The sequence below is a fragment of the Marmota monax genome, unplaced genomic scaffold (assembly GCF_021218885.2).
Source record: "Marmota monax isolate L192 unplaced genomic scaffold, Marmota_monax_Labrador192_F-V1.1 WCK01_AAM20220418_F8-fsc00364, whole genome shotgun sequence".
Lineage (NCBI taxonomy): Eukaryota > Metazoa > Chordata > Mammalia > Rodentia > Sciuridae > Marmota > Marmota monax.
Window position 1 is genome coordinate 392,788 of NW_026694525.1, and position 24,150 is coordinate 416,937.

Genomic DNA, 24,150 nt, shown 5'->3' on the forward strand with positions numbered 1-24,150 from the left:
CTAGAGATGGTGAGCATTTTTTCATGTACTTGTTGATTGATTGTTTGTCCTCCTCTGAGAAGTGTCTGTTCAGGTCCTTGGCCCATTTGTTGATTGAGTTGTTTGTTCTCTTATTGTCTAATTTTTTGAGTTCTTTGTATACTCTGGATATTAGGGCTCTATCTGAAGTGTGAGGAGTAAAGATTTGTTCCCAGGATGTAGGCTCTCTATTTACCTCTCTTATTGTTTCTTTTGCTGAGAAAAAACTTTTTAGTTTGAGTAAGTCCCATTTGTTGATTCTAGTTATTAACTTTTGTGCTATGGGTGTCCTATTGAGGAATTTGGAGCCCGACCCCACAGTATGTAGATCGTAGCCAACTTTTTCTTCTATCAGACGGCGTGTCTCTGATTTGATATCAAGCTCCTTGATCCATTTTGAATTAACTTTTGTGCATGGTGAGAGAAAGGGATTCAGTTTCATTTTGTTGCATATGGATTTCCAGTTTTCCCAGCACCATTTGTTGAAGATGCTATCCTTCCTCCATTGCATGCTTTTAGCCCCTTTATCAAATATAAGATAGTTGTAGTTTTGTGTATTGGTTGCTGTGTCCTCTATTCTGTACCATTGGTCCACCCGCCTGTTTTGGTACCAGTACCATGCTGTTTTTGTTACTATTGCTCTGTAGTACAGTTTGAAGTCTGGTATCGCTATACCGCCTGATTCACACTTCCTGCTTAGCATTGTTTTTGCTATTCTGGGTCGTTTATTTTTCCATATGAATTTCATGATTGCTTTCTCTATTTCTACAAGAAATGCCGTTGGGATTTTGATTGGCATTGCATTAAACCTATAGAGAACTTTTGGTAATATCGCTGTTTTGATGATGTTAGTTCTGCCTATCCATGAACAGGGTATATTTTTCCATCTTCTAAGATCTTCTTCTATTTCTCTCTTTAGGGTTCTGTAGTTTTCATTGTATAAGTCTTTCACCTCTTTTGTTAGGTTGATTCCCAAGTATTTTATTTTTTTTGAAGATATTGTGAATGGAGTGGTTGTCCTCATTTCCATTTCAGAGGATTTGTCGCTGATATACAGGAATGCCTTTGATTTATGCGTGTTGATTTTATATCCTGCCACTTTGCTGAATTCATTTATTAGCTCTAATAGTTTCTTTGTAGACCCTTTTGGGTCTGCTAGGTATAGAATCATGTCATCTGCAAATAGTGATAATTTAAGTTCTTCTTTTCCTATTTTGATGCCTTTAATTTCTTTCGTCTGTCTAATTGCTCTGGCCAGTGTTTCGAGAACTATGTTGAACAGAAGTGGTGAGAGAGGGCATCCCTGTCTTGTTCCAGATTTTAGAGGGAATGCCTTCAATTTTTCTCCATTCAGAATGATGCTAGCCTGAGGCTTAGCATAGATTGCTTTTACAATATTGAGGTATGTTCCTGTTATCCCTAGTTTTTCTAGAGTTTTGAACATAAAGGGATGCTGTACTTTGTCGAATGTTTTTCCGCATCTATCGAGATGATCATATGGTTCTTATTTTTAAGTCTATTGATGTGGTGAATAACATTTATTGATTTCCGTATATTGAACCAGCCTTGCATCCCAGGGATGAATCCTACTTGATCATGGTGCACAATTTTTTTGATATGTTTTTGTATCCGATTTGCCAGAATTTTATTGAGGATTTTTGCATCTAGGTTCATTAGAGATATTGGTCTGTAGTTTTCTTTCTTTGAAGTGTCTTTGTCTGGTTTAGGTATCAGGGTGATGTTGGCCTCGTAGAATGAATTTGGAAGTTCTCCCTCTTTTTCTATTTCCTGAAGTAGCTTGAAAAGTATTGGTATTAGTTCCTCTTTAAAGGTTTTGTAAAACTCTGCTGTATACCCATCCGGTCCTGGGCTTTTCTTAGTTGGTAGTCTTTTGATGGTTTCTTCTATTTCCTCAATTGATATTGGTCTGTTTAGGTTGTCTATATCCTCCTGACTCAATCTGGGCAGATCATATGACTTAAGAAATTTATCTATGCCTTCACTATCTTCTAATGTATTGGAGTATAAGGATTCAAAATAATTTTTGATTATCTTCTGTATTTCTGAAGTGTCTGTTGTGATATTGCCTTTTTCATCCCGTATGTTAGTAATTTGAGTTCTCTCTCTTCTTCTCTTTGCTAGCATGGCTAAGGGTCTGTCGATTTTGTTTATTTTTTCAAAGAACCAACTTTTAGTTTTGTCAATTTTTTCAATTGTTTCTTTTGTTTCGATTTCATTAATTTCAGCTGTGATTTTAATTATTTCTTGCCTTCTACTTCTTTTGCTGTTGTTTTGCTCTTCTTTTTCTAGGATTTTGAGATGAAGTATGAGATCATTTATTTGTTGTTTTTTTCTTTTTTTAAGGAATGAACTCCACGCAATGAATTTTCCTCTTAGAACTGCTTTCAATGTGTCCCATAGATTCCGATATGTTGTGTCTTTGTTTTCATTTATCTCTAAGAATTTTTTAATTTCCTCCTTGATGTCTTCTATAACCCATTGATCATTCAGTAACCTATTGTTCATTCTCCAAGTGATGTATGCTTTTTCCTTCCTTCTTTTATCATTGATTTTCAGTTTCATTCCATTATGATCAGATAAGATGCATGGTATTATCTCTACTCCTTTATATTGTCTAACAGTTGCCCTGTGACATAATATGTAATCTATTTTTGAGAAGGATCCATGTGCTGCTGAGAAAAAAGTGTAACTGCTTGATGTTGGGTAGTATATTCTATATATGTCAATTAAGTCTAGGTTATTAATTGTGTTATTGAGTTCTATAGTTTCCTTAGTCAACTTTTGTTTGGAAGATCTGTCCATTGGTGAGAGAGGTGTGTTGAAGTCTCCCATGATTATTGTATGGTGGTCTATTAGACTCTTGAACTTGAGAAGAGTTTGTTTGATGAACATAGCTGCACCATTGTTAGGGGCATATATATTTATGATTGTTATGTCTTGTTGGTGTATGGTTCCCTTGAGCAGTATGTAGTGTCCCTCTTTATCCCTTTTGATTAACTTGGGCTTGAAATCTATTTTATTTGATATGAGTATGGACACACCTGCTTGTTTCCGAAGTCCATATGAGTGATATGATTTTTCCCAAGCTTTCACCTTCAGCCTATGTATGTCTTTTCCTATCAAATGCGTCTCCTGTAGGCAGCATATTGTTGGGTCTTGTTTTGTGATCCATTCTACTAGCCTGTGTCTCTTAATTGGTGAGTTTAAGCCATTAACATTTAGGGTTATTATTGAGATATGGGTTGTTCTTCCAGCCATATTTGTTTATTTATGTTACTAAACATGGATTGTTTTCCTCTTTGATTATTTTTCCCCCCTTTACTGTCCTACCTCCTACTGTTGGTTTTCTTTGTTATTTTCCATTTCCTCTTCCTGTAATGTTTTGCCAAGGATGTTTTGAAGAGATGGTTTTCTAGCTGCAAATTCTTTAAACTTTTGTTTATCGTGGAAGGTTTTAATTTCATCTTCCATCCTGAAGCTTAATTTCGCTGGAAACACAATTCTTGGCTGGAACCCATTTTCTTTCAGTGTTTGAAATATGTTATTCCAGGATCTTCTAGCTTTCAGAGTCTGTGTTGAAAGATCAGCTGTTATCCTGATTGGCTTACCCCTAAATGTAATCTGCTTCCTTTCTCTTGTAGCTTTTAAAATTCTCTCCTTATTCTGTATGTTGGGCATCTTCATTATAATGTGTCTAGGTGTGGGTCTCCTATGATTTTGCACATTCGGCGTCCTGTAGGCTTCTAGGATTTGGGATTCTGTCTCATTCTTCAAGTCTGGGAAGTTTTCTCGTATTATTTCATTGAATAGATTGCTCATTCCTTTGGTTTGAAACTCTGTCCCTTCCTGTATCCCAATGACTCTTAAATTTGGTCTCTTTATGTTATCCCATATTTCTTGGATGTTCTGCTCATGGTTTCTTAACAGTCTTGCTGAGCTGTCTATGTTCTTTTCAAGTTGAAATACTTTATCTTCATTGTCTGATGTTCTGTCTTCTAAGTGTTCTACTCTGCTGGTAGTATTCTCAATTGAGTTTTTAAGTTGGTTTATTGCTTCCTGCATTTCTATGATTTCTGTTTGTTTTTTTTTTATAACCTCTATCTCCCTGTATAGCTGATCTTTTGCTTCTTGGATTTGTTTATGTAATTCATTGTTGAAGTGATCTTTCATTGTCTGATTTTGCTGTCTGATGTCTTCCTTGAGACTCCAGATCATCTGAAGCATGTATATCCTGAATTCTTTATCTGACATTCCGTCTGCTGCAGCTATTACCTCTTCTAACGTTGAGTTGACCTGCATTGCTTGTGGTCCTTTCTTTCATTGTCTCTTCATACTGTTCGCGTTCCTTTCTACTTGGTGAAACTGTTGTGCTATTGAATTTTCCCCCTATATATTTATATTGGTCTTGTATAGTTGCAAAGTCTCCCTCGCAGGCGCGGGCGGTGGCTCTGCCCCTCCTCCAATTGGGGCAATGTGCCTACCATGCCGGCAGGCCGCTGGGCCTGCTCTGCCGGTCGGTAGCAGGTCCGCCTACCTTGCAGGCGTGGGCGGCGGCTCTGTCCTTCTGCGGGCCGCTAGGCTTGTTCTGTCGGTGGTCGCAGTTCTGCCTACTTTGCAGGTGCAGGCAGCAGCACTGCCCCTCTGCAGGCCTCTGGGGCTGTTCTGCCGGTGGGTCGCAGGTCCGCCTACCTTGCAGGCGCGGGGGGGGGGGGCGGCTCTACCCTTCCTCAGGCCACTGGGCCTGTTCTGTCTGTCGGTTGCAGGTCTGGCCTGTTCTGTTGGTGGTCACATTTCCGTCTACCTTGCAGGCGCGGGGGGAGGGGGCGGCTCTGCCTCTCAGCAGGACGCTGCGCCTGTTCTGCCGGTGGGTCGCAGGCCCGCCTACCTTGCAGGAGTGGTTGGCAGCTCTGCCCCTCCGCGGGCCACTGGGCCTTTTCTGTCAGTGGTCACAGTTCCGCCTACCTGGCAGGTGCGGGGGGTGGGGGGCGGCTCTGCCCCTCAGCAGGCCGCTGGGCCTGTTCTGTGGGTGGTCACAGTTCCGTCTACCTTTACTGCACCCAATTTAGACTTGATCATAAGTAACCATTTTGTATTTAAAAATTTTGCTTTTGTTTAGAAAAATAAAGCTAACTACACAGCATTCTGGTTTTATATTGAGTGCAGATTTCTCCTTAAAGGTAAATCCTTTGTTTCCAAATATTGAACAGGATGTTACTTTAAAAATAATAGTTTTCATTAACTTAGGATGCTGGAAATATTCTTCAGTCTGTGTGATCTGGGGACTAGTGTATGTTCTTTGAATTGGATTCTTTTCAAACCTTTAACCCAGTAGTTTTTAATCCAAGAAACCAGAAGAGAAGAGGGCCTGAATTAAAGGGGAAGAGGGGAAGGCCAAAGACAAACTTGAGTTTCATAACAATTAATCATGCTTAACCCCAGTAAACCATGCTTTATGGTTTCCAAGAGAATTTTATACAAATTATTTGTTGTCATATTTTGCAAGTTCAGAACTACAGTCATTCCCTGACTCCCAGTCCAGTGTTTTTGCTCCTTCTTAAACTGCTGGATCCTTAAAACTTTCTTTTTTTGGAGAGAGGAGGGGGCAGGTTTTTGTAATCAACAAAAAAAGTTCCAAGAGACATTCAAGTCCCTTCTTTATTTGAAACAATTTATTCCATGTGCATTGAGAATGAGTGTAAAAGAAAATTTGCTATTTTCCCACACTACTTGTCCCCTACGCACATCAACAGGGCTTTCATTTCTCAATCCTTCCAGGCCCACCCTTCAGAAACTATTATCTACTTGACAATTGGCTGAGCCCTCTTGTCTTTTTTATTCTCTCAATTAAACTCTAAGGACTGAGGTTCCCATCTGCCTTAGAGCAAACAAATCTCTTGTTTTACCTGTTTCCCAGAAGCTAGAAAGCTCTTTTTCCTTTCTCCAACCTCTATAGTTTTCTTTTTCAGAACCCTTGAACCTCTTAGTGATTTTTAACTGCAGGTGGCAATTAAATTGGTTTCCCCAACTTGGACCAAGTCATTTCTCCAAAGCTCATTGCATATACCCTGCCCCCACTCACCCCTGAACCAAGAAAGAAAAAAAATCACATACTCATACCCACTTTCCTGAGCTATTTTTCTCTCTCTAAGCAGGCCTGTGTTGGCTGGGGATATAGCTCAGTTGGTAGAGTGCTTGCCTCACGTGCACAAGGCTTTGTGTTCAATCCCCAGCACCACAAAAAAAAAAAAAGGAAAAGAAAAAAAAGCAGCAGACCCATGTTAACATGAATGTGGCAAAACTGCTAGGGAGAAATGATAGCACTGGGTAGGTAGATCTCTCTACTGTTGATAGGGCTAACATGGCCGTCTATGATAGTGATCTATAATTGAGTATTAGATGGCAACATGGCACCCTTCCCCAAGCACTCCTATAGGAAGACTGAGGTAGTAGAAATTCCAAAGCCTTGGGGAAGCAAGGAGTGAACAAAAGGGAATTGGTCCCTGATTCACAGATACTTGTGAGGTTTTTTTTTTCCTTTTTTCTTTTTCTGTATCAGGGATTGTACCCCTATGTACAGTCCCTTACACTGAGCCACATGCCCAGCCCTTTTTTATATCTTCTTTAGACACAGGGTCTGGCTGAGTTGCTTAGGGCCTTGCTAAGTTCCTGAGGCTGGCTTTGAACTCATGATCCTTCTGCCTCAGCCTCCCCAGCTACTGGGATTACAGGCGTGCTCCACCATGCCTTGCTTGCTTATGAGTTTTGAAGGTGAGAGGAAAGAGAAGGAGAGAGAACAGAAAATGGGTAATAAAGAGGAAAATGAGAACAATGTTTGCAAGTGGAGGAATAGAAATAAAGCTTTAGACCAAACATCATGATGCATCCACACAATAGAATGATATGCAATTATTAGGATGAATGAAGGAGATCTCTATGAGTAGAAATGGGAAAACTTTAGAGAGTTAATGGTAAGTTTAAAAAAATGGCAGGGGCTGGGCATAGTGTGCACACCTGTAATCTTAGATACTCAGAAGGTAGGTAAAATAGAAAGTCTAGCATCACATTTTCAATAAAAGTATTATGTGAGGTACAGGAATGAAGCACATATAAAATTTTGCATTTTCTAGTGGTAGCCACATATTCCTCCCCACTGATTTGAAATGCCACCTTTATTATACCCTAAATACCCATATATACATGAGATTGTTTGTTTGGGATTATGTATTTTATTTCATTCATATATTTGCCAATTCTGGCACCAGTATCCCCCATTTCTAGTAGCCACACTAAAAAAGTAAAAAGAAGGCTAGGGGTTTAGCTCAGTGTTAAGAGCACTTGTCTAGCATGCATATACCCTGGGTTCAAGCCCTAGCACTGAAAAAAAAAAGTAAAAAGAAAGAGGTGAGATTTAATTTTAATAGCATTTTATTTAATACAATATATAAAACATTTCCACATATATTCAATAATAAAAATTATTAGTGATATATCTTATGTTCTTTGTCCATGTTAAGTCATTGAAATCTGGTATATATCTTACACTTCTAGCACATTTCAATTCAGAATGGCCAATTTCAAGTTCTTGAGAGTCACATGTGTCTGGTGGCTACTATAGTGGACAGTGGAGGTGGAGCAGGCTGAGTTTAAAATGTCACCTGGACTGTGAGACTCTATGGTTGGTGAATTAGGAAGTCATGTTGAATTAGGAGGTCAGATGCTGAGGATTAAAAAAAAACAAAAAACCTCAACTTCACCATTCGGGGCAACTCCTGAGGCCTCTTGAGGTGTGTGGATTTGTTGACCCCAGTAAACATAATGTGCTGGTAGGTGCAGAGCAGAACAGCCAACTCAAGTACAAAAAAGGCCCTAACTCTCCGTGGGCCCTAGTTCTGCTGGCCACAGAGATGAGGAAAGAGCCTGGAGGTTCAGGAGATGATTATCTGAGGCCTGTCACAGATTCCGCTTTCTCTGCCTTCTAAGTGCCTCTTTCACAGCTTCTTCATGCACTTCTCATTGTACTCAAGACCCAATGCCCATTTCCTTTTTTTCAAAAGCAGTGCAGTGAGGCAATGAGGCTCTGAGGAAAGCCCTGGTCGGGGAGGGTGTGGTGGAAGGAACCCACATCACAGCTTACTCAACTGTGAGATCTTAACTAGATCGGCTCCACAGCCACTGTGGTCCTGGGCAACAGTGGTGACAGCCATGGAGACACAGCCTAGAGCCTGGAATGGTGAGCATGGGCATAATTGCATATTGTGAGGGGATTTGATCTTGGGGTTTGGCGTCTGATGGGTGCTGGCAGTGTGGGAGGAGGCAGGTGTCTGGAGAGCCCTGGAGACAGGGCAGCCAGCTTTGCCCTGAGCTGAGCCAGCCAGGCCAAGTTTGAGAAGCATTTGGACTCCACAGCAGGCTTGAGGGCTTGGCCCCCAGGGGGCTGGCAGGAAGCTGAGAAATGTCATTATCCCCTGCAGGGCCACATGCTGTCTCTGACCAAAAGCAGTGGCCTCATGCCCACTGCTTGATGATTTCCAAACCAGCTGTCCCCCAGCCCACCCTCCACATCTGGCCAGCTACCAGAACTGAGCTGGTGGAGCAGCCAGAGACCAGCCAGGGATTTGGAGCAGCTATGCTGCAAGAAAAATGAATTTCTTCTTGTGGAAGCCTTGGAGAGCTCTTTTGTCAGCAGCCCCACCTGCAGTTTCCCCCATTGCCTCCGCAGTGCCTAAGGGTGGGGCACCAGCATTCCTTTTTTCATTCCTACTGCTGCCTCCTCCAGCCTACAGCCTAAAAATTCTCAGTGGTACCAGACTTCTGAAGCCCAGGCAACAACTAACTGGCTTCCTTTTACCTGGTCATATAAGTTGTGGCCTCCCAAAGAATCAAGCTGGAGCTCAGAAGTTAGAGCAGTTTCACAATTACTCAAAATCTCATGCACATGGCAGCCTCACCCCACCTTCTGCTGCTCTAGCCCCCCTCCTTCCAGCTGGCCAAGGGGCAGAAATCCTGCTGATTAAAACACTGCCCTGCATGTTGGTAGGTAGCTAAAAATCTAGTGTAGAGCCTGGCAGGTACATGAGAGCTTGCCAGTAGAGTTCTCTTAGATGGATATATGCATGCATGCCTGAATGCATAGATTAACATGCTCTGGATACTGCCTTTACTCCTAAACCTCTAAAACTAAAACTTATTACCTCATCACTTTCTACAGCAGGCATATATGCACCCATTGATCTCCACTGGACTAAGAAAAAGTCACAAGTAAAGCCAGCCAGAACCATTCCTGAGGCTAGGTTAAGAAAATGGTCACCCAGCTTTATCGCTCTTCACATTATTGCGTTTAGGATCTAGAAGGCTGAATCATCCTACATTAAGAATCAAGGGTATGTAGGTTGGCATCAAATGGGCTCAGTTCAACTAAAGTCATTATTTCTTATTTACATAACCTTAATCAAAAGTCATTTTACCTCACCATGATTTAGTATTTTACTCTGTAAAATGGGGCTAAAATTTTCCACCAAGGAGTATGGCAAGGAATAAATGAGGAAATGTATTAGGTTGAACCCTATGAAATTGCTCAAAGTAATTGGATACCAGCAATTTCATATGGCTCAACCTAATATAAAAAGCGCCTTTATAGAGTTTAAAGTACTGTTATAACTAGCCCTAAGTAAGTATTCATTATTCTTAGGAGATATAATTTGAAAGTCACATAATTTTTTTTCAATAAGCAACTAATCCCTTTCATATGAATGCAGGTGAAACTAACATAAGAAGCTGCTTCTCCACTAACTACAGACTATAGGTATTTCCTGGAGCATTTTGACCTGAGAAATAGGGACCAGGTATTTTTAGGAGACTAGACCAGTTCACAGAAAGCAAAGGAGGTGAGCAGCAGGATGGCTCATGATTGCTCCTACCTAAAAATGGCTTTTTCACCAAAGCACAGGAGGAGTTAGCACATTCTCCTGCCCCAGGTGGGAGTTCTCATTCCCTGATTCTGGTTACAAGGCAAAGGCTGCCCAGGTCAGGCCTTCCTTGTTGGGGGCCGAATTACAAGGGTCCCAGGCTACCATGCACTTGGAGGAAATTGAAAACATTTGGCTCTCAAGGTGACTACTCTCCCTGGTGGCAGTAGCAGGTACAGGTAGCTCCTCTTGACCTAGAAAAGGCTCAAGTCTGTCAAAGCTTAGATTCAGAACTGATAGATATAGTGGCCACAGTAGTGGGGGGGGACACTTCCCCATCCTATACATCTGCTACTCAGTCCAATGCTAGCTATAAAAGTCATTGGGATTTCAGGCCAGAGAAGACTGAGAGGGGTTGAGAAAAATGCCCACCAATTGGCCCTGACTTGGGTGCCAGCATCCCAAGCTAACGAGGACAGCTGAGGCACTAAGCAAACATCTAGAGTGTCTGTTACTCAGTGTTCCCACCAAGGGCACATTGTCAATTTGAGAAGACAGTCCTACAGGGGCTGGGGTTGTGGCTCCATGGTAGAGTGCTTGCCTAGCATGTGTGAGGTGCTGGGTTCGATCCTCAGCACCACATAAAAATAAATAAATAAATAAATGTCCATCAACAACTAAAAATAAAATGAATAAAATAAAGGTATTGTATCCAACTACAACTAAAATTAAACATTAAAAAATTTAAAAGATAGTCCTACATTATATATGACTGTCCTATGAATTACAGGATATTTTACATTTCATAGCAAGATAAGGGTAGAGAGTAGCCTGTGAGCCTGAGAGATAGAATATCCCCAACTCCCCAACTGCCAAGGATCAGGAGAAGAGACTGAGCAGAGTGGTGGCTTCTCCATAGCTCCAAATGGCTTCTTGGAGGAGACTGCTTCAACTAGATGCTCCATAAAAAGCTGGATGGTCATGGGCCTGATGCCTGGGTAATCTTGATTTGGTCAGTGGAGATAAGTAAAGTCACTTTGGCCTGGGACCAAAGATAGAAAGGCCAAGGAAGACACCTTCTGGGCCCAAATGTGTTCTGCTTGGGGCAGGCAGTTAGTGAGATCTGCTGATCTGGGCCCCCAAACCTGGACAACCTGTGGCAAAAGATCTATAAGGAAAGTGGGGTCAACTTGGCCAGATGCCAAAATGCTGGTTTCCCAGCATCCATCAAAATGGGCATAGGATGTATAATATTTATTTAGGGAAATACAAATATCCAATCAGAGCTACAGTATAGATTGCCCATAGCAAAGAGGTGCTTGGCCAGGATTTTGTATACTTGGATTGGGAGAAAAAAAAATGGCTTTATCTCTGCTAACCTCTAATTAGAGTTTAGTTTTCCTTTCCATTATGAACTCAGGCAGGGCTCCACAGTAGCATTAGCAGTTCTGTGACTTTTTCTCCAATAGGAACCACAGATATTTTTATATCTCATTACTGCTGCTGCAGGTATCTTGAAATCCTTTTCTACCCACGACTCTTCAAAATTGTGACAGTTATTGGACATGCCACTAGATCCTGTTACCTAATGTGTTAATAATGAAACATGTTACTATGTCACAAATTTAAAGACAACTTTAAATCTAACTGATGTTCTTTGTAATCCTTTGTGTTTTATTTATGCTTAGAAACACATTTCGAGAAGGAGGTCAATAGGTTTCATTAGACCCTTGAATGAATCCAAGTAATAAAATTGTTAAGAAATCCTGGTTTAGAGGTTTGGCAGGAAATCCGGCTGATGTGGGGTTCAACAGGGAAGGCCTTGAATGCAAAGAGAGGAAGCATGTACTTGCATTCTGTAAGCACTGAGGAGATGCTGAGAGATTCTGAGCAGGAGGGTGCCCAAGATGACGGATTACAGAGATGGCAATAGCATTAACAGAAATAGAAGAGTTGAGAGGGCTAGGGTATTAAGAGAGAGTTGTCTTAAATATGTTAAATTTGAGACTAAAAAATAAAGACACCCAGGTAAAGATGTCCCCTGGGCTCTGGGAAATGCAAGTGAGCAGACTGACAGTGCAGCCATAGCAACAGGAATGATTTGGGAGTTATTCTTTGAGATGATCATGGAAGAATTTGGAGTAATTGTAGGGCAGTAAGAGAAAAGAAGCCAAGGCAGGGGACTGCCATAGACGAGCTTCTCCAGGAAAAGGATTCCTAGACAGAGACTTGCATGCTGGAGGTTTGTTGGAGAGTGCTTTCTAGATCAGTCCTTGTGCGGGAGCAAGAGAGACTGAAGCAGGAGTTGAATTGTGATGTGTTTGCACCATAGACCTCAGCCTATCCTGCAGGGTGCTCTGGAGCTGAAATGATCCTTTGGATGGTCCTATTTGTGACCAGGCAGCTGGGCCTTTCTTCTGTCTCCCCTACAATCTGTTGACTAGATTTTGGATGCAAGCTGGTCTCCAGGAGAGGGGTGTCACCTTATAGAGAGACTCAACTGTAAGTCCCACCCTGCCACCTATATCCAGTAATAGGAGTCTTGGGGTCAGGGAGCGGGTGCTAAAAGGAATTTGAGTCTTTAATACCCATAATTCAGAGTTCTTAGCATCTCCTCCAACCTCTACTATTTGGGGCTAAGCTAGGTGGGATGGGGAGAGGAGAAGTTAGAAGGAACTAAGCTGTTGCCATCTTCTGCACAGTGTGTTTACAAGAGGTTACCAAGCTAAGCAAGCCAACCACCACAGAAACGCTCTGTGGCCTCTGTGGCCCTCCCTTTCTGGGATGTCCCCCATCTCAAAGAGAGGATGTCACCACATTGTGGTTAGAGCCCTGCTTTCAGGGCCTGTGGGTTGCCCAGGAAACCTGATATTGTTAGAGCCACCAAGTAAAAGGAGGTTGGGTTTCATTTTCAAAGAGAGAACTGTAAAAACTTGGCTTTTGATTTTGAATTTCATGTCCCTACACCAAATAGCAACTGAACTAATTAGGCATAAACTTCCCCCAACCTTTGAAATTTAGAGTAGCTATAGGAAGCTTGCATCCAGAAAATTTCATTTGTTTGTTCATTCATTCATTCATTCATTCATTTCACCCACTCATAAAATGATAAGCAGAAAGACTAAGTGTTGCTTGAAGGCCAGTTTTTGTTGTTGTTGTTTAGATTAAAATATAAATTTAAAGATCCGGGTGGTGTCTCTCAGTGGTAGAGTATGTGCTTAGCATCAAAATAATCAAAATAAAAAGAATTTTATTTGCCAATGCTTTTTGCTTTGTTTGGTTTGGTTTGGTTCAGTTTTTGTAGTGCTAGGGAAGCCAATGTACTTTTTTAAAAATCTGCAAGATCTGGCCACAAAGGAGGCATCAGCTAAAACTGAGGCATGCTGCCCTCTTGTGGGTGGGCATGAGGTTCACCTTGGGGCCCCATTCAGCCTGTATCTCTCCTTAGGGTTACCTGCCTGGGCCCTGTCAGCTTTGGCGCTCAGGAGCCTAGACTTATTTGAGCTGGATGCTGGGGCTACAATGATGCACCATTGTTATCATTCTGCTCACAAGACTGTCTCTTTTACCCTCTTGGGATCACTGTGTAGTATGGGATAAGAACCTATGTGCAGGCTGGGGATGTGACTCAAGCGGTAGCGCGCTCGCCTGGCATGCGTGCGGCCCGAGTTCGATCCTCAGCACCACATACAAACAAAGATGTTGTGTCCGCCGAAAACTAAAAAATAAATATTAAAAAAATTCTCTCTCTCTCTCCTCTCTCTTTAAAAAAAAAAAAGAACCTATGTGCATCCATAAACAGAAGACACTGTTATGGGTAAAGGAGGAGCAAACATAGTCAAGCAAGCAAAGTTGGGAAAACTTTACAGAGATGTTAGGAGGACGGATAGACTGCTACTAGGTGCAGGAGGTGGCAGGGGTGGGAAAAGGAGGCATTCCAGTGCAAAGGAATAGTTAGAGACAGGAAAATGGTGCTTCTAAAAGTGGCATGTGTAAAGTGGAAATGCAGGAAAAAGGCTAGATTGGGGAAGCCTTATCTGCCAGGCCGAGGAACTGGCATTTTACCCTAGTGATCTTTTTTTTTCTTTTTGCAGTACTGGGGGTTGAACCCAAGGGGGCTCTACCACTAAGCTACATTCCCCCTTTATATATCTTATTTTGAGGTAGTGTCTTGCTGAGTTGCCAAGGCTGGCCTCGAACTTGTGATCCCCCTGCCTCAGCCTCCCAAGTAGCTAAGATTACAAGTGGGTGCCACAGCACCCAGCAACCCTGGTAGTCTTGAGGCAGAGAGTGAACCGATCTGATTTGTATGTCTAGAGGATGACTCTGGTGGCCTCATGGAGGCTGGGCTGCAAGAGAGCAAGATTCTAAGGAAAAGCAGCAGGTAGGAGATTCTTGCAAATGTTTAGATAAAAAGTAATGAGGCTTTGATTTGGGAAAGTGCTAATGAGTGGAGGAAGAAATGGATTCTAAGGGGATTTCAGAGTTCAGATTTATAGCTCTTGGTGATTCCTCTAGGTGGAAGGGGAAAATCTGCATGCCATGCTACATGAACACTCATGTAGCATGAGTTCTGTGATCCTAGCCACAGCAGTAGCTGCCCTGTTTTCAGGTTTATGTGACATTGATAGCACTTATTTATCCATTAACTCACCACAATCTCAAAGCCAAAGATAGCCCACCTGGCCAGGCACAGTGGTGCATTCCTGTAATCTCAGCAGCTTGAGAGGCTGAGGCAGGAGGATTTCAAGTTCAAAGCCAGCCTCAGCAACTTAGTGAGGTCCTAAGCAACTTAGCAGGACCCTGTATCTAAATAAAATATAAAAACGGGCTGGGGATTTGGCTCAGTGGTTAAGCTCTCCTGAGTCCAATCCCTGGTACAAAAAAAAAAAAAAAGATATCCCACTACTTCTTGTCTACAAGATATCTTGCAGGGCTCACTAGGTGCCAGGTGGAGGCCTAAAACATTTCCCTCAGTGTCATGCATAGAATAGTCACAACTGCCCTGGGAAATAGATACCATTCTTTTTTTATACCAGGAATTGTGCACAGGGGCACTTAACTACACAGCCATATCCCCAACCCTTTTTATTTTATTTTTTATTTTAAGACTGTCTCATGAAATTGCTTAACTGGCCTTGAACTTGCAATCTTCCTGCCTCAACCTCTTGAGTCACTGGGATTATAGGTGTGCACCACCACACCTGGCTAGATACTGTTCTTACACTGTTTTATGAATGAGGAAACTGAAGCCCATAGAGAGGTGATGTGATTTTCCCAGAATCACACAGCTTATAAGTGATACAGCAAGAATTTGAATCCATGTAGTTTCCTTCAGAGCCTTCCATGTAGGCCAAAAGAGGGGCTACAGAGCACACAGACCTTGGGCTGCCTAGCCTGAGCTAACTGCAGCAAATTAGTGGCATATCCTGTTCCACATGCTGCTCTAGTGAGCATCTAGACTTGGAACCTCCAGGCCTCAGAGGGGTGATCAAGTTCTGGGAAGGAAATCCTGAGTTCAGGTTGCTGGCACTGCTGATAAAGAAGGAAATAGTCAGGGCATACTGCATCTCATCTTTGTCCCAAAACATAGACCCACCAAGAGATTTCAGTTGTGCTGAACATCAAATCCAAGTTCCTGAACACAGCCTGCAGGTTCTTGAGGTAATGAAGCTTTTGCTGATTCACTGGCTCCTTTCAATCATTCTTTCCCACCTCAGGGCCTTTGCATTTGCCTTTGTTCTTGCCAGGCATATCCCCCCACACATACACTTTAACTCTCTTCCCTCTCTCCTTTTTTATTTTATTATTAATTTTTTTGGTACTGGGGATTTAACCCAGGGGCTCTTTATCACTGAGCCACATCCCCCAGCAACCCCTTTTTTTTGAGACAGGGTCTTGCTAAGTTGCTTAGGGCCTTGCTAAGTTGCTGAGACTGGCTTTGAACTTGTAATCCTCCTGCCTCAGCCTCTCAAATCACTGGGATTATAGGTGTGTGCCACCATGCCCAGCTGTTTTTTTCTCTCTTTATATCACTGTTTCCAACTCTTTCACATTTCTCTCATTTCAGTGTGAACTCTATGAGGGCAGAGAGTATCTATCTGTCCCCTATACCATTGAATCCCCCAATGTCTATGGGCCTACAACACAGAGCTCAATAAGTGTTTGTAGAATCAATGAACTCTATTTTGTCACCTACTGTGTGTCTGGCCCTTTACAAATACTAATTCATTCAATCTTCAAAATATTCCTGAGTTTGTTATGATTTTTATTCCCATTTTGTATATGAAGCAGAGAGGTGATATGACTTGCCCTAGGTCACAGGACTTAGAAAGACTCAGAGTTGAGATTTGACTCCTGTCAGGCTGTCTCTCTTATAACAACTACTCCAAAATATGCATTCAAGCAGGATTTTTTTTTTTTTTGCAATGCTGGGGATGGAACACAGGGCCTATTTCATGCTAAGCAAATGTTCTATACTGAGTTACATCCCCAGCCCCCAAGCAGGGTATTAATTGAGAAGATCCAAGGTTCCATCTTCCCTGAACCAATTCATATGAATGATTTAGACTTCCTCAGGAAGGACTTGAAGCAATTCTGCCTCTCAGCTGGGGTTGTTAACTACCCTGCTTGTTCCACTTTTTCATTCTTGCTTATCACAAACCCCGAAGATCTATAGAAGTACTTCATAAAGCAAAGCAGAATTCCTTGCTCAATGAGAAGTCACCCTATTCCAATGGGAGATGTGGCTGAAACCCACAGGACTAAGCATTCCCCAGAGGATTCAGGGAACAGAGGGGCAAAATGCTTCCCTCTTGCCCCTGAAATGTTTTCTCCATCAACTTCTAATTTCCCTAAATCCTTGCTACTCAAAATGAGATATGAGGACCACCAGCAGCAGCAGCAGCACTAGAGAGCACATAAGGGATGCAGAATCTCTGCAAACACACCCCTCTCCACCTACTGAATCACAATTTGCATTTTAACAAGTCCCCTTAGGGTTTTGTTGATTCCTATGCCTAAAACGTTTGAGAAGCACTGGCCGAGGGCTGGGGTTATGGCTCAGTGGTAGAGCACTTGCCTAGCATATGCAAGGCCCTGGGTTTAATCCTCAGCACCATGTAAAAATGATTAAAATAAAGGTATTGTGTCCAACTACAACTAAAACATAAATAAATTTTTAAAAAAGCACTGGCCTAGAGTACAGCCTCTGAGCATGACTTCATCACCAGACTGGGGACAGGGGCTGAATCTTGGTATTGCATCCCCAGGACCCCTGCACATGCCCACATACTCCTATACCAACACCTAGTAGGTCCTCAGTAATTTTTGTTATTTGTTTTTGGTACTGGGGATTGAACCCAGGGGCACTTAACCATTGAGCCATATCCCCAGCCCTTTTTTATATTTTATTTAGAGACAATGTCTCACTGAATTTTTTAGGGCTTCAATAAGTTGCTGAGGCTGGCTTTGAACTCACGATCCACCTGTCTCAGCTTCCCGAGCTGCTGAGATTACATGTGTGAGCCACCACGCCCAGCAGTAATGTTTGTTGAATGAGTAAAAATGTGAAGGAATCTAGTCACCTATAGCCAGCTTAGGCACAAATATTATGTACACTGTGTGGCCCTTCCCCTCCTATCACACTTCCTATAAACTATCCAATGAAGAGACCCAGCCCCAGGACTCCCCTCCTAGCCTGTGGTTCCATGAGGGAGGCCCAGTGACAGGGCATTTGTTTATATAGGCCCTAGACTTCAGATGACTTTGAACAGGCTTGTACCTTCCCTGTTCTTCCATCCTTTTAACCCCAAACCTCCAAAGAAGAACTTCTGAAGTGCCCATGATCTATTATTGTTGTCCTCATTTACAGTGTGGCCTTCTCAGCATACTTGGCTACCAAGGTCCCTGTGCCACTTCTCAAATGGACCCCTGGAAATCCCAGTCCCCCCCACAAGGTGCAAAGGGTGCTGGCTATCAAGCCCTTGCTGCATGCAGAACCAAAATAAACCCCTGTTGATATGGAAACGGGTCGAATTATTTTAAGAAAAAAAATTGCTCCTTCATTAAGTCTAGTTGTTATGGCAACCAGAATTAGATAAGTAACTTGGCCGTGGAGGTTATGTGCAATGTTTGAAGACTGAGAGTTTTCAGAATAATGGAAAACAATTTGTAAGCATATCTCCCTGACCCCTGACTCTGCCCTGTGAGGGATGTGAAGGCCAATTGAGGATTCTACTGCCTCACCTGAGTTTATGCAGGGTGGCTGGAAGCCACTCTCCAGGGCCCTGCCTGTGATGATGCAGGCTGAGGCCACAGGATTATATAAGAGGAAATCAAGGAGGGCTTTATACTAGAGGTTCAGCACTATCTCAGTATGCTAGTGAACCCTACACTCAGCTGCAGAGGAACCTTTCAAGTTCCCAAAATTAAGGGAACGCAGGCAGAGGCTCAAATAAAAATAGTGATAGCTACTTTTTTTTTTTTTTGTACCAGGGGTTGAACCCAAGGTGAGCAACTTTTCCAGCCCTTTTAATTTTTTTTTTTTTTTAATTTTTTAGACAGGGTCTCTTTAAGTTGCTTACAGCCTCACTAAGTTGATAAGGCTGGCTTTGAACCTGCAATCCTCCTGCTTTAACCTCCTGAGCCACTGGGAGTACAGGCATGTGCCATGACACTTAGCTTTCTTTTTGTTGTTTTGAGATAGGGTCTTACTAAATTACCCTGGCTGGGCTCAAACTCACAATCCTCCTAACTCAGTGTCCTGAGTAGCTGGGATTAGAGATGTACACCACTACACTTGGCTATAATAACTATTCTTCATTGGGTATTTACTGTGAGCCAGACCCTGAGCTAAGTACTTGATACACTCACCTTTAATCTTCATCATAACCCTGTGAGGCATTCTTATTATTTAAATTTTGAAAATATGGAGAATGAATCTTTGCTCAGTAAGGTGACTTGTCTGAGGTCACACAATAAGTGCAGAACTGGAATTGGAATCTTAGGTTCCACTTGTGGCCTCTGCTGCAAAGTCAAGGGACTCTTAAGCTGAAACACTGAGCCAGACTATTATCTTATATCCACGTTCATACATTCACCATTCACTTATTCATTCACTAAAAATCCTTTACTGAGTACCTACTCTGTGGCAGGACCTGAGGAAAGCCCAAACATATGACACTTGCTTTTTGTCTTCAAGGAGTATAAAGACTCTTCTGATTGGGGAAAAACTATACAGTACGGTAAATATGATACAAATCAACTGGGGCAAGTTGCCAGGCAGCCTAGACCTAGCACCAGAACCATATGAGCAGCAGACCTCCTTAGAGGGGCTGAGGATCAAACCCAGTGCCTCGCACATGCTAGGCTAGCACTCTACCGCTGAGCCACAACCCCAGCCCCTTAGTCTCATTTTTAAAAGCAAATTTGTTGTAGGAATCAGAGATAATGAATTCACAGGGTTTGCTTAATGCCTGATGTATAACAGAGACTTAATAAATGTTTTCAAGACTCACCTGGGGAGCTTTTAAAAACAGCCTGTGTTGAGTCTAACTCCAGACCAAGTAAATTAAAATCCCTGAAGGTGGAGTCCAAGTGTTGATATTTATACATCCCCTGGATGGTTCTAAGGTTCAGGCAAGGTTGGGAACCCCTATTTACCCACAGGTGCATGTCCACACTAGACTCCCATTTGGGCAGAGAGGTAGGCATGCTTGCAGAAGAAATCGTATTGTATAGTCAAGCATACAACAGTGCTTCCTTGGGCACCTACACCTGGAATGTCTATATGACATTCCAGAATGATGCCCATTCCTCTACCCCTCAAGAGGTTCCCAACCAGTGGAAAGGATAAAAGTCATCAGGAAGCCACAGTTCTCTGTGGCCATACCTGTAGCCCTGGGGTTAGGATCAGGTAGCAGCTGACACCAGGTAGTAAATGCTATCAAAAACTAAATAGAAACCTCGGTATGGTGGTACACACCAAAATCCCAGCTACTAGGGAGCTGGGGCCAGGAAGATCACAATTCAAGACTAGCCTGGAAAACTTAGCAAGACCCTGTATCAAAATAAAGTAAAAAGGGTTAGGGATGTCGCTCAGTGGTAGAGTGCTTGCCTAGCATGCAAGAGGCCCTGGGTTCAATTCCCACTACCATGAAAAAGAAAAAGAATAAGAAGTGGATACTTGTAAAGAGAGTTGACTGAAATAGAATTCATTCAGCATGTATTTACTGAGCACCTATTGTGCACCAGGCACTGTGGCTATGCTGGTGATTAAGACAGACAAAGTTCCTGAACTCGGGGAGTTTATAGTACAGTGTAGGGCAAACAGAAACAGTGAAACTGATAAACAAGTTTTAAATGTTGGTAAGCACTATAAGAAAGCAAGCAGGGCGATCTGGCTAGGGTGATGAGGGTGGTGACACCAAAGGAGGATCAGAGAAGGTCACTTTGAGGAGGTGATAGTTGAGCAAAGATTCTAATGAAGGAAAGAAGCAAGCAATTGTGACCATCTGGTGGAAGAGTGTTCCAGGCAGAGGGAGCAGCAAATACAAAGATCTTGAAGCAGGAGTGGGCCTGGCATGTTTGAGGAGCAGCAAGAAAGGCTCCTGTGATGGCAATAGCACAAACAGAGTGGTAGGTGATGAGGCCAGATGGGGTGGGGGCAGAGGCCAGATCACTCCAGCCTTATAGATCATGGTAAAGACTGCATTTTAGCCTAGAGTGATGGGAAGCAATGGGAAAAACTGTTGTGCTGGGGAGTAATAGGATATGATTTTTTTCTTTACTAACAGGATTATTGAGATATAATTCACACACCATATGACTTACCCACTTAAGGCATATAATTCAATGGTTCTTAGAATATTCCCAGATATATGCAACCATTACCACCATTTAATTTCAGAACATTTTCATTATTCCAAAAAGGACACATTTTACTTATTAGCAGTCGCTTCCTACTTCTGCTAACCCCCAGCCACTCCCAGCCCTAGGCAACCATTAACCTACGTTACCTATTATGGACATAACGTATAAATGGAATCAGACAAATGTGCAGCCTTTTGTGACTGGTTTCTTCCTCTTAGCATAATGTCTTCAAGGTTCATCCATGTTGTAGCATGTATCAGTACTTCATTCCTTTTTATTGCCAAATAATGTTCCATTATATGTATACACCATATTTTGCTTATCCATGATCTGTTCAATGGACATTTGGGCTGTTTCTACCTTTGGGCTATTACGCATAATGCTGCTGTACTTTTGTGTACAAGTTTTTATGTGGACATAGATTTTTGGATCTATTTGGTAGATATCTTACTAGTGGAATTGTTGGATCATATAGTAATTCTATGTGTAAACTCTATGTTTAATCACTTGAGGAACTGATAGGCTGCTTTTCAAAATGACTGCAACATTTGACATTCCTCCCAGCAGTATATGAAGTTTCCAACTTCTCCACATCCTCACCAACACCTGTTATCATCTGAATTCTGATTCTAGCCAAGCTAGTAGGTATAAAGTGAATGTCATTGTGGTTTTTTGCATCTCCCTAATGACTTTTGATGTCAAACATCTTTTCATGTGTTTATTGACCATTTGTATGTTCTGTAGAGAAATATCTATTCATATATTTTGCCCAATTTTTATTGTTGTCTTTTTATTTTGAGATGTAAGAGTTCTTTATTATAGTCTAGATTCAAGTTCCTTATCAGATATATGATTGGGAAATATTTTCTCCATTTGTGTGGATTGCCTTTTCATTTCCTTGATGGTGGCCTCTGAAGCACAAAGTTTTTTTTTTTTTTAAATGAAATCCAGTTTATCTAATTGTATTTCCTTTGTTGCTCATGCTTGCTTTTGGTGTCATATCTAAAAATCCATTGCCTCATCCCTGAATGACTTTTGCAAACAAAATTCCTCTGATTGTTGTTTGGGGACAGATAGGAGGTGGAGCTACCAAGTACCAAGCAAGAAGGTTGATCTATGCACAGCTTGCTGATTCCTCTGAGGATCAAGTGCAGAACGTCAGCCTCCTGATTGAGAGCTACGCTCTGAACCCTACAAGGTGGCCTGGACACAGACAAAAACACTGATATGCTGGTTTCATTTCTTTTCTGCAAATCCCATTTTCTGATTTGAACCTTATTGGGGCAGCTCATGCATTTAGAAAGACAAGACTCAGGGCTAGGTCAGAAGATGATGTGGATGGCCTCCAGTGGCCATGTCAAAATCCCTGTCATGGTCATTCAATGTGGGACCTGAGAAGAGGTCCCTCCTCTGGGCCTCAGTTTCCACATCTCTACTGCATAAGGGATCTGGACTAGGGTCTGTGGTAGCCCACAGGCTTTTGAATTCTCACTTCCCCATTCTCACAGGTGGCTGAGCACGGCTGTCAGAAAATATTTATCATGGTAGCAAGGGAGAGTTTGAGCAAACCACAGGATGATATTTACAGTCTGATCCCATCTTTGTTTGGCACAAGAAAACTTCCAGAAAGATAATACCCAGGGTATCAACAGTGGTTGTCTCTGGTGTGTAGGATTATGGATGCTATTTTCCTCTTTCAGTTTGTTTGTATGTTCTGATTTTCAACTGTGCTAAATGTGTTTTGTGTTTGGAATAAGTACAAAATGAAAAGCATAACAGAAAAAAATTAAGACTGGAAATAACTTATTTATTTATTCTGTACTGGGGATTGAACCCAGGGCCACTTTTTTTTAACTGAGCTACATCCCTAGGCCTTTGTATTTTTTTCTATTTTGAAACAGTCTTTCTGAGTTGCCAGGCTGGCCTCAAACTTGTGATCCTTCTCCTGTCTCAGCCTCCTAAATAACTGGAATTACAGGCATGCATGACTGCACCTTAGTTTGACAATTTTTCTTTAAAGAGTTGTGTGGGGATCAATGGGAGAATGTGTGTCAACATGCCTTTCACACTGTGAACCAAGGGAAGTTGGATGTCCCAGGAAGCCAACTCTGAGGCAGTGGTTAGTGTGCAGGAAGTTTTTTAGGGAGTCTCTTGAAACCCTCAGCTGTTAAGTGGGTGAGGAAGTGGGATTGTGCAGAGCCTAATGTAAACTACAACACAGCCCTAACAAGGGCTTCTGTCAATTGGTCAGAGGGGGAAGCTCTGGAGGTGGGCCAGCTTCTCTCAGTTGCCCTGAGTTGGGGTGAGATTGCTATTGGAGTAGGAGGTATGACATTGGACAAGGCAATTTCTAAAGACAGTTGACAATAAAGCACCTTCTGGCAGCTCCACTGGCTGTTAGGAGAGTAAGTCATTTGTCCCTGAGGTGGAATCTGGGTGGCACATAAGGTAAACGGCTTGGCAGACATGACCTCCATGAAGGCCAAGGATATAAGCAGATATGGGGTGGGGGTTAAAGAGGAAAGACTGTTTTTTTAATATTTATTTTTCAGATTTTGGTGGACACAACATCTTTATTTTATTTTTATGTGGTGCTGACGATCGAACCCAGCGCCCCACGCATGCCAGGCGAGCACATTACTGCTTGAGCCACATCCCCAGCCCTAAAGACTGTTTTTAACTCAGAGGCCTGGCTACATGTACCACTTTGAGTTCTGATCTTCATTCCTGATTTGTGTCCTTAGCTCATGACTTTTAAGGGTCAACAATGGGCCAGCAACCATTTGGTGCTCCCCAGGATCCAAACATTATTTTGGACCCTCTAGTCCTTTAATTGCAGACAAGGTAGAAGTACTCCTGGCATGTTTATCAATGAGGAAACCTAGGTTCAGAGGGGATGCACAACTAATTCTATTGAGGCAGAGCCTCAAAAACAGATGTCTGCAACTCCAAGTATCACCTTTTTTTCCCCCTGGAAACACAGCTGCCCAAACATCTCAGTGATTTTTTTTTTCCTACTCAGATGTACAAAACTGTTCTTCCTTGTTGATGTTGAATCCGTTGGTTTCCAGTGCTCACTTATCAAATTTCAGATGAGCCAGGTTCCATCTTCAGATCACAAAACCAAGTTTGACTTAGTTGATGCAACTTACTCTCTAAAGATACCCTCACTCGCCCAGAAGGCTGCTCTCTTTGGAGGAGGACAGAGCCTTCTTCCACCAAGGAAAAGCCTTAACTTCCTCAAGTTTGGAGGGACAAAGGAGACTGTTGGCAGTCTGACTGAGTTAATCTTTAGTTAATCTTATTAACCTGTGAGATCAATTGGCTGTAGGCA

The 24,150-nt window shown here is 42.3% G+C and overlaps 1 protein-coding gene across 5 annotated transcripts in view; it reads left to right on the forward strand.

The window, feature by feature from the left end:
- The window catches only part of Nhsl2 (NHS like 2), a 290,609-nt gene that overhangs the window by 225,332 nt on the left and 41,127 nt on the right, over positions 1 to 24,150 (forward strand). The window contains exon 1 of one of the 5 annotated variants that reach the window (XM_058571468.1): positions 6,558 to 8,269. The exons of the other annotated variants lie outside the window; for them this stretch is intronic. Coding sequence (XP_058427451.1) covers positions 8,242 to 8,269 — 28 coding nt within the window. The 5' untranslated portion in view covers positions 6,558 to 8,241. Of the gene's footprint in view, positions 1 to 6,557; positions 8,270 to 24,150 lie in introns of those variants that run through there. 5 annotated transcript variants of the gene reach the window in all.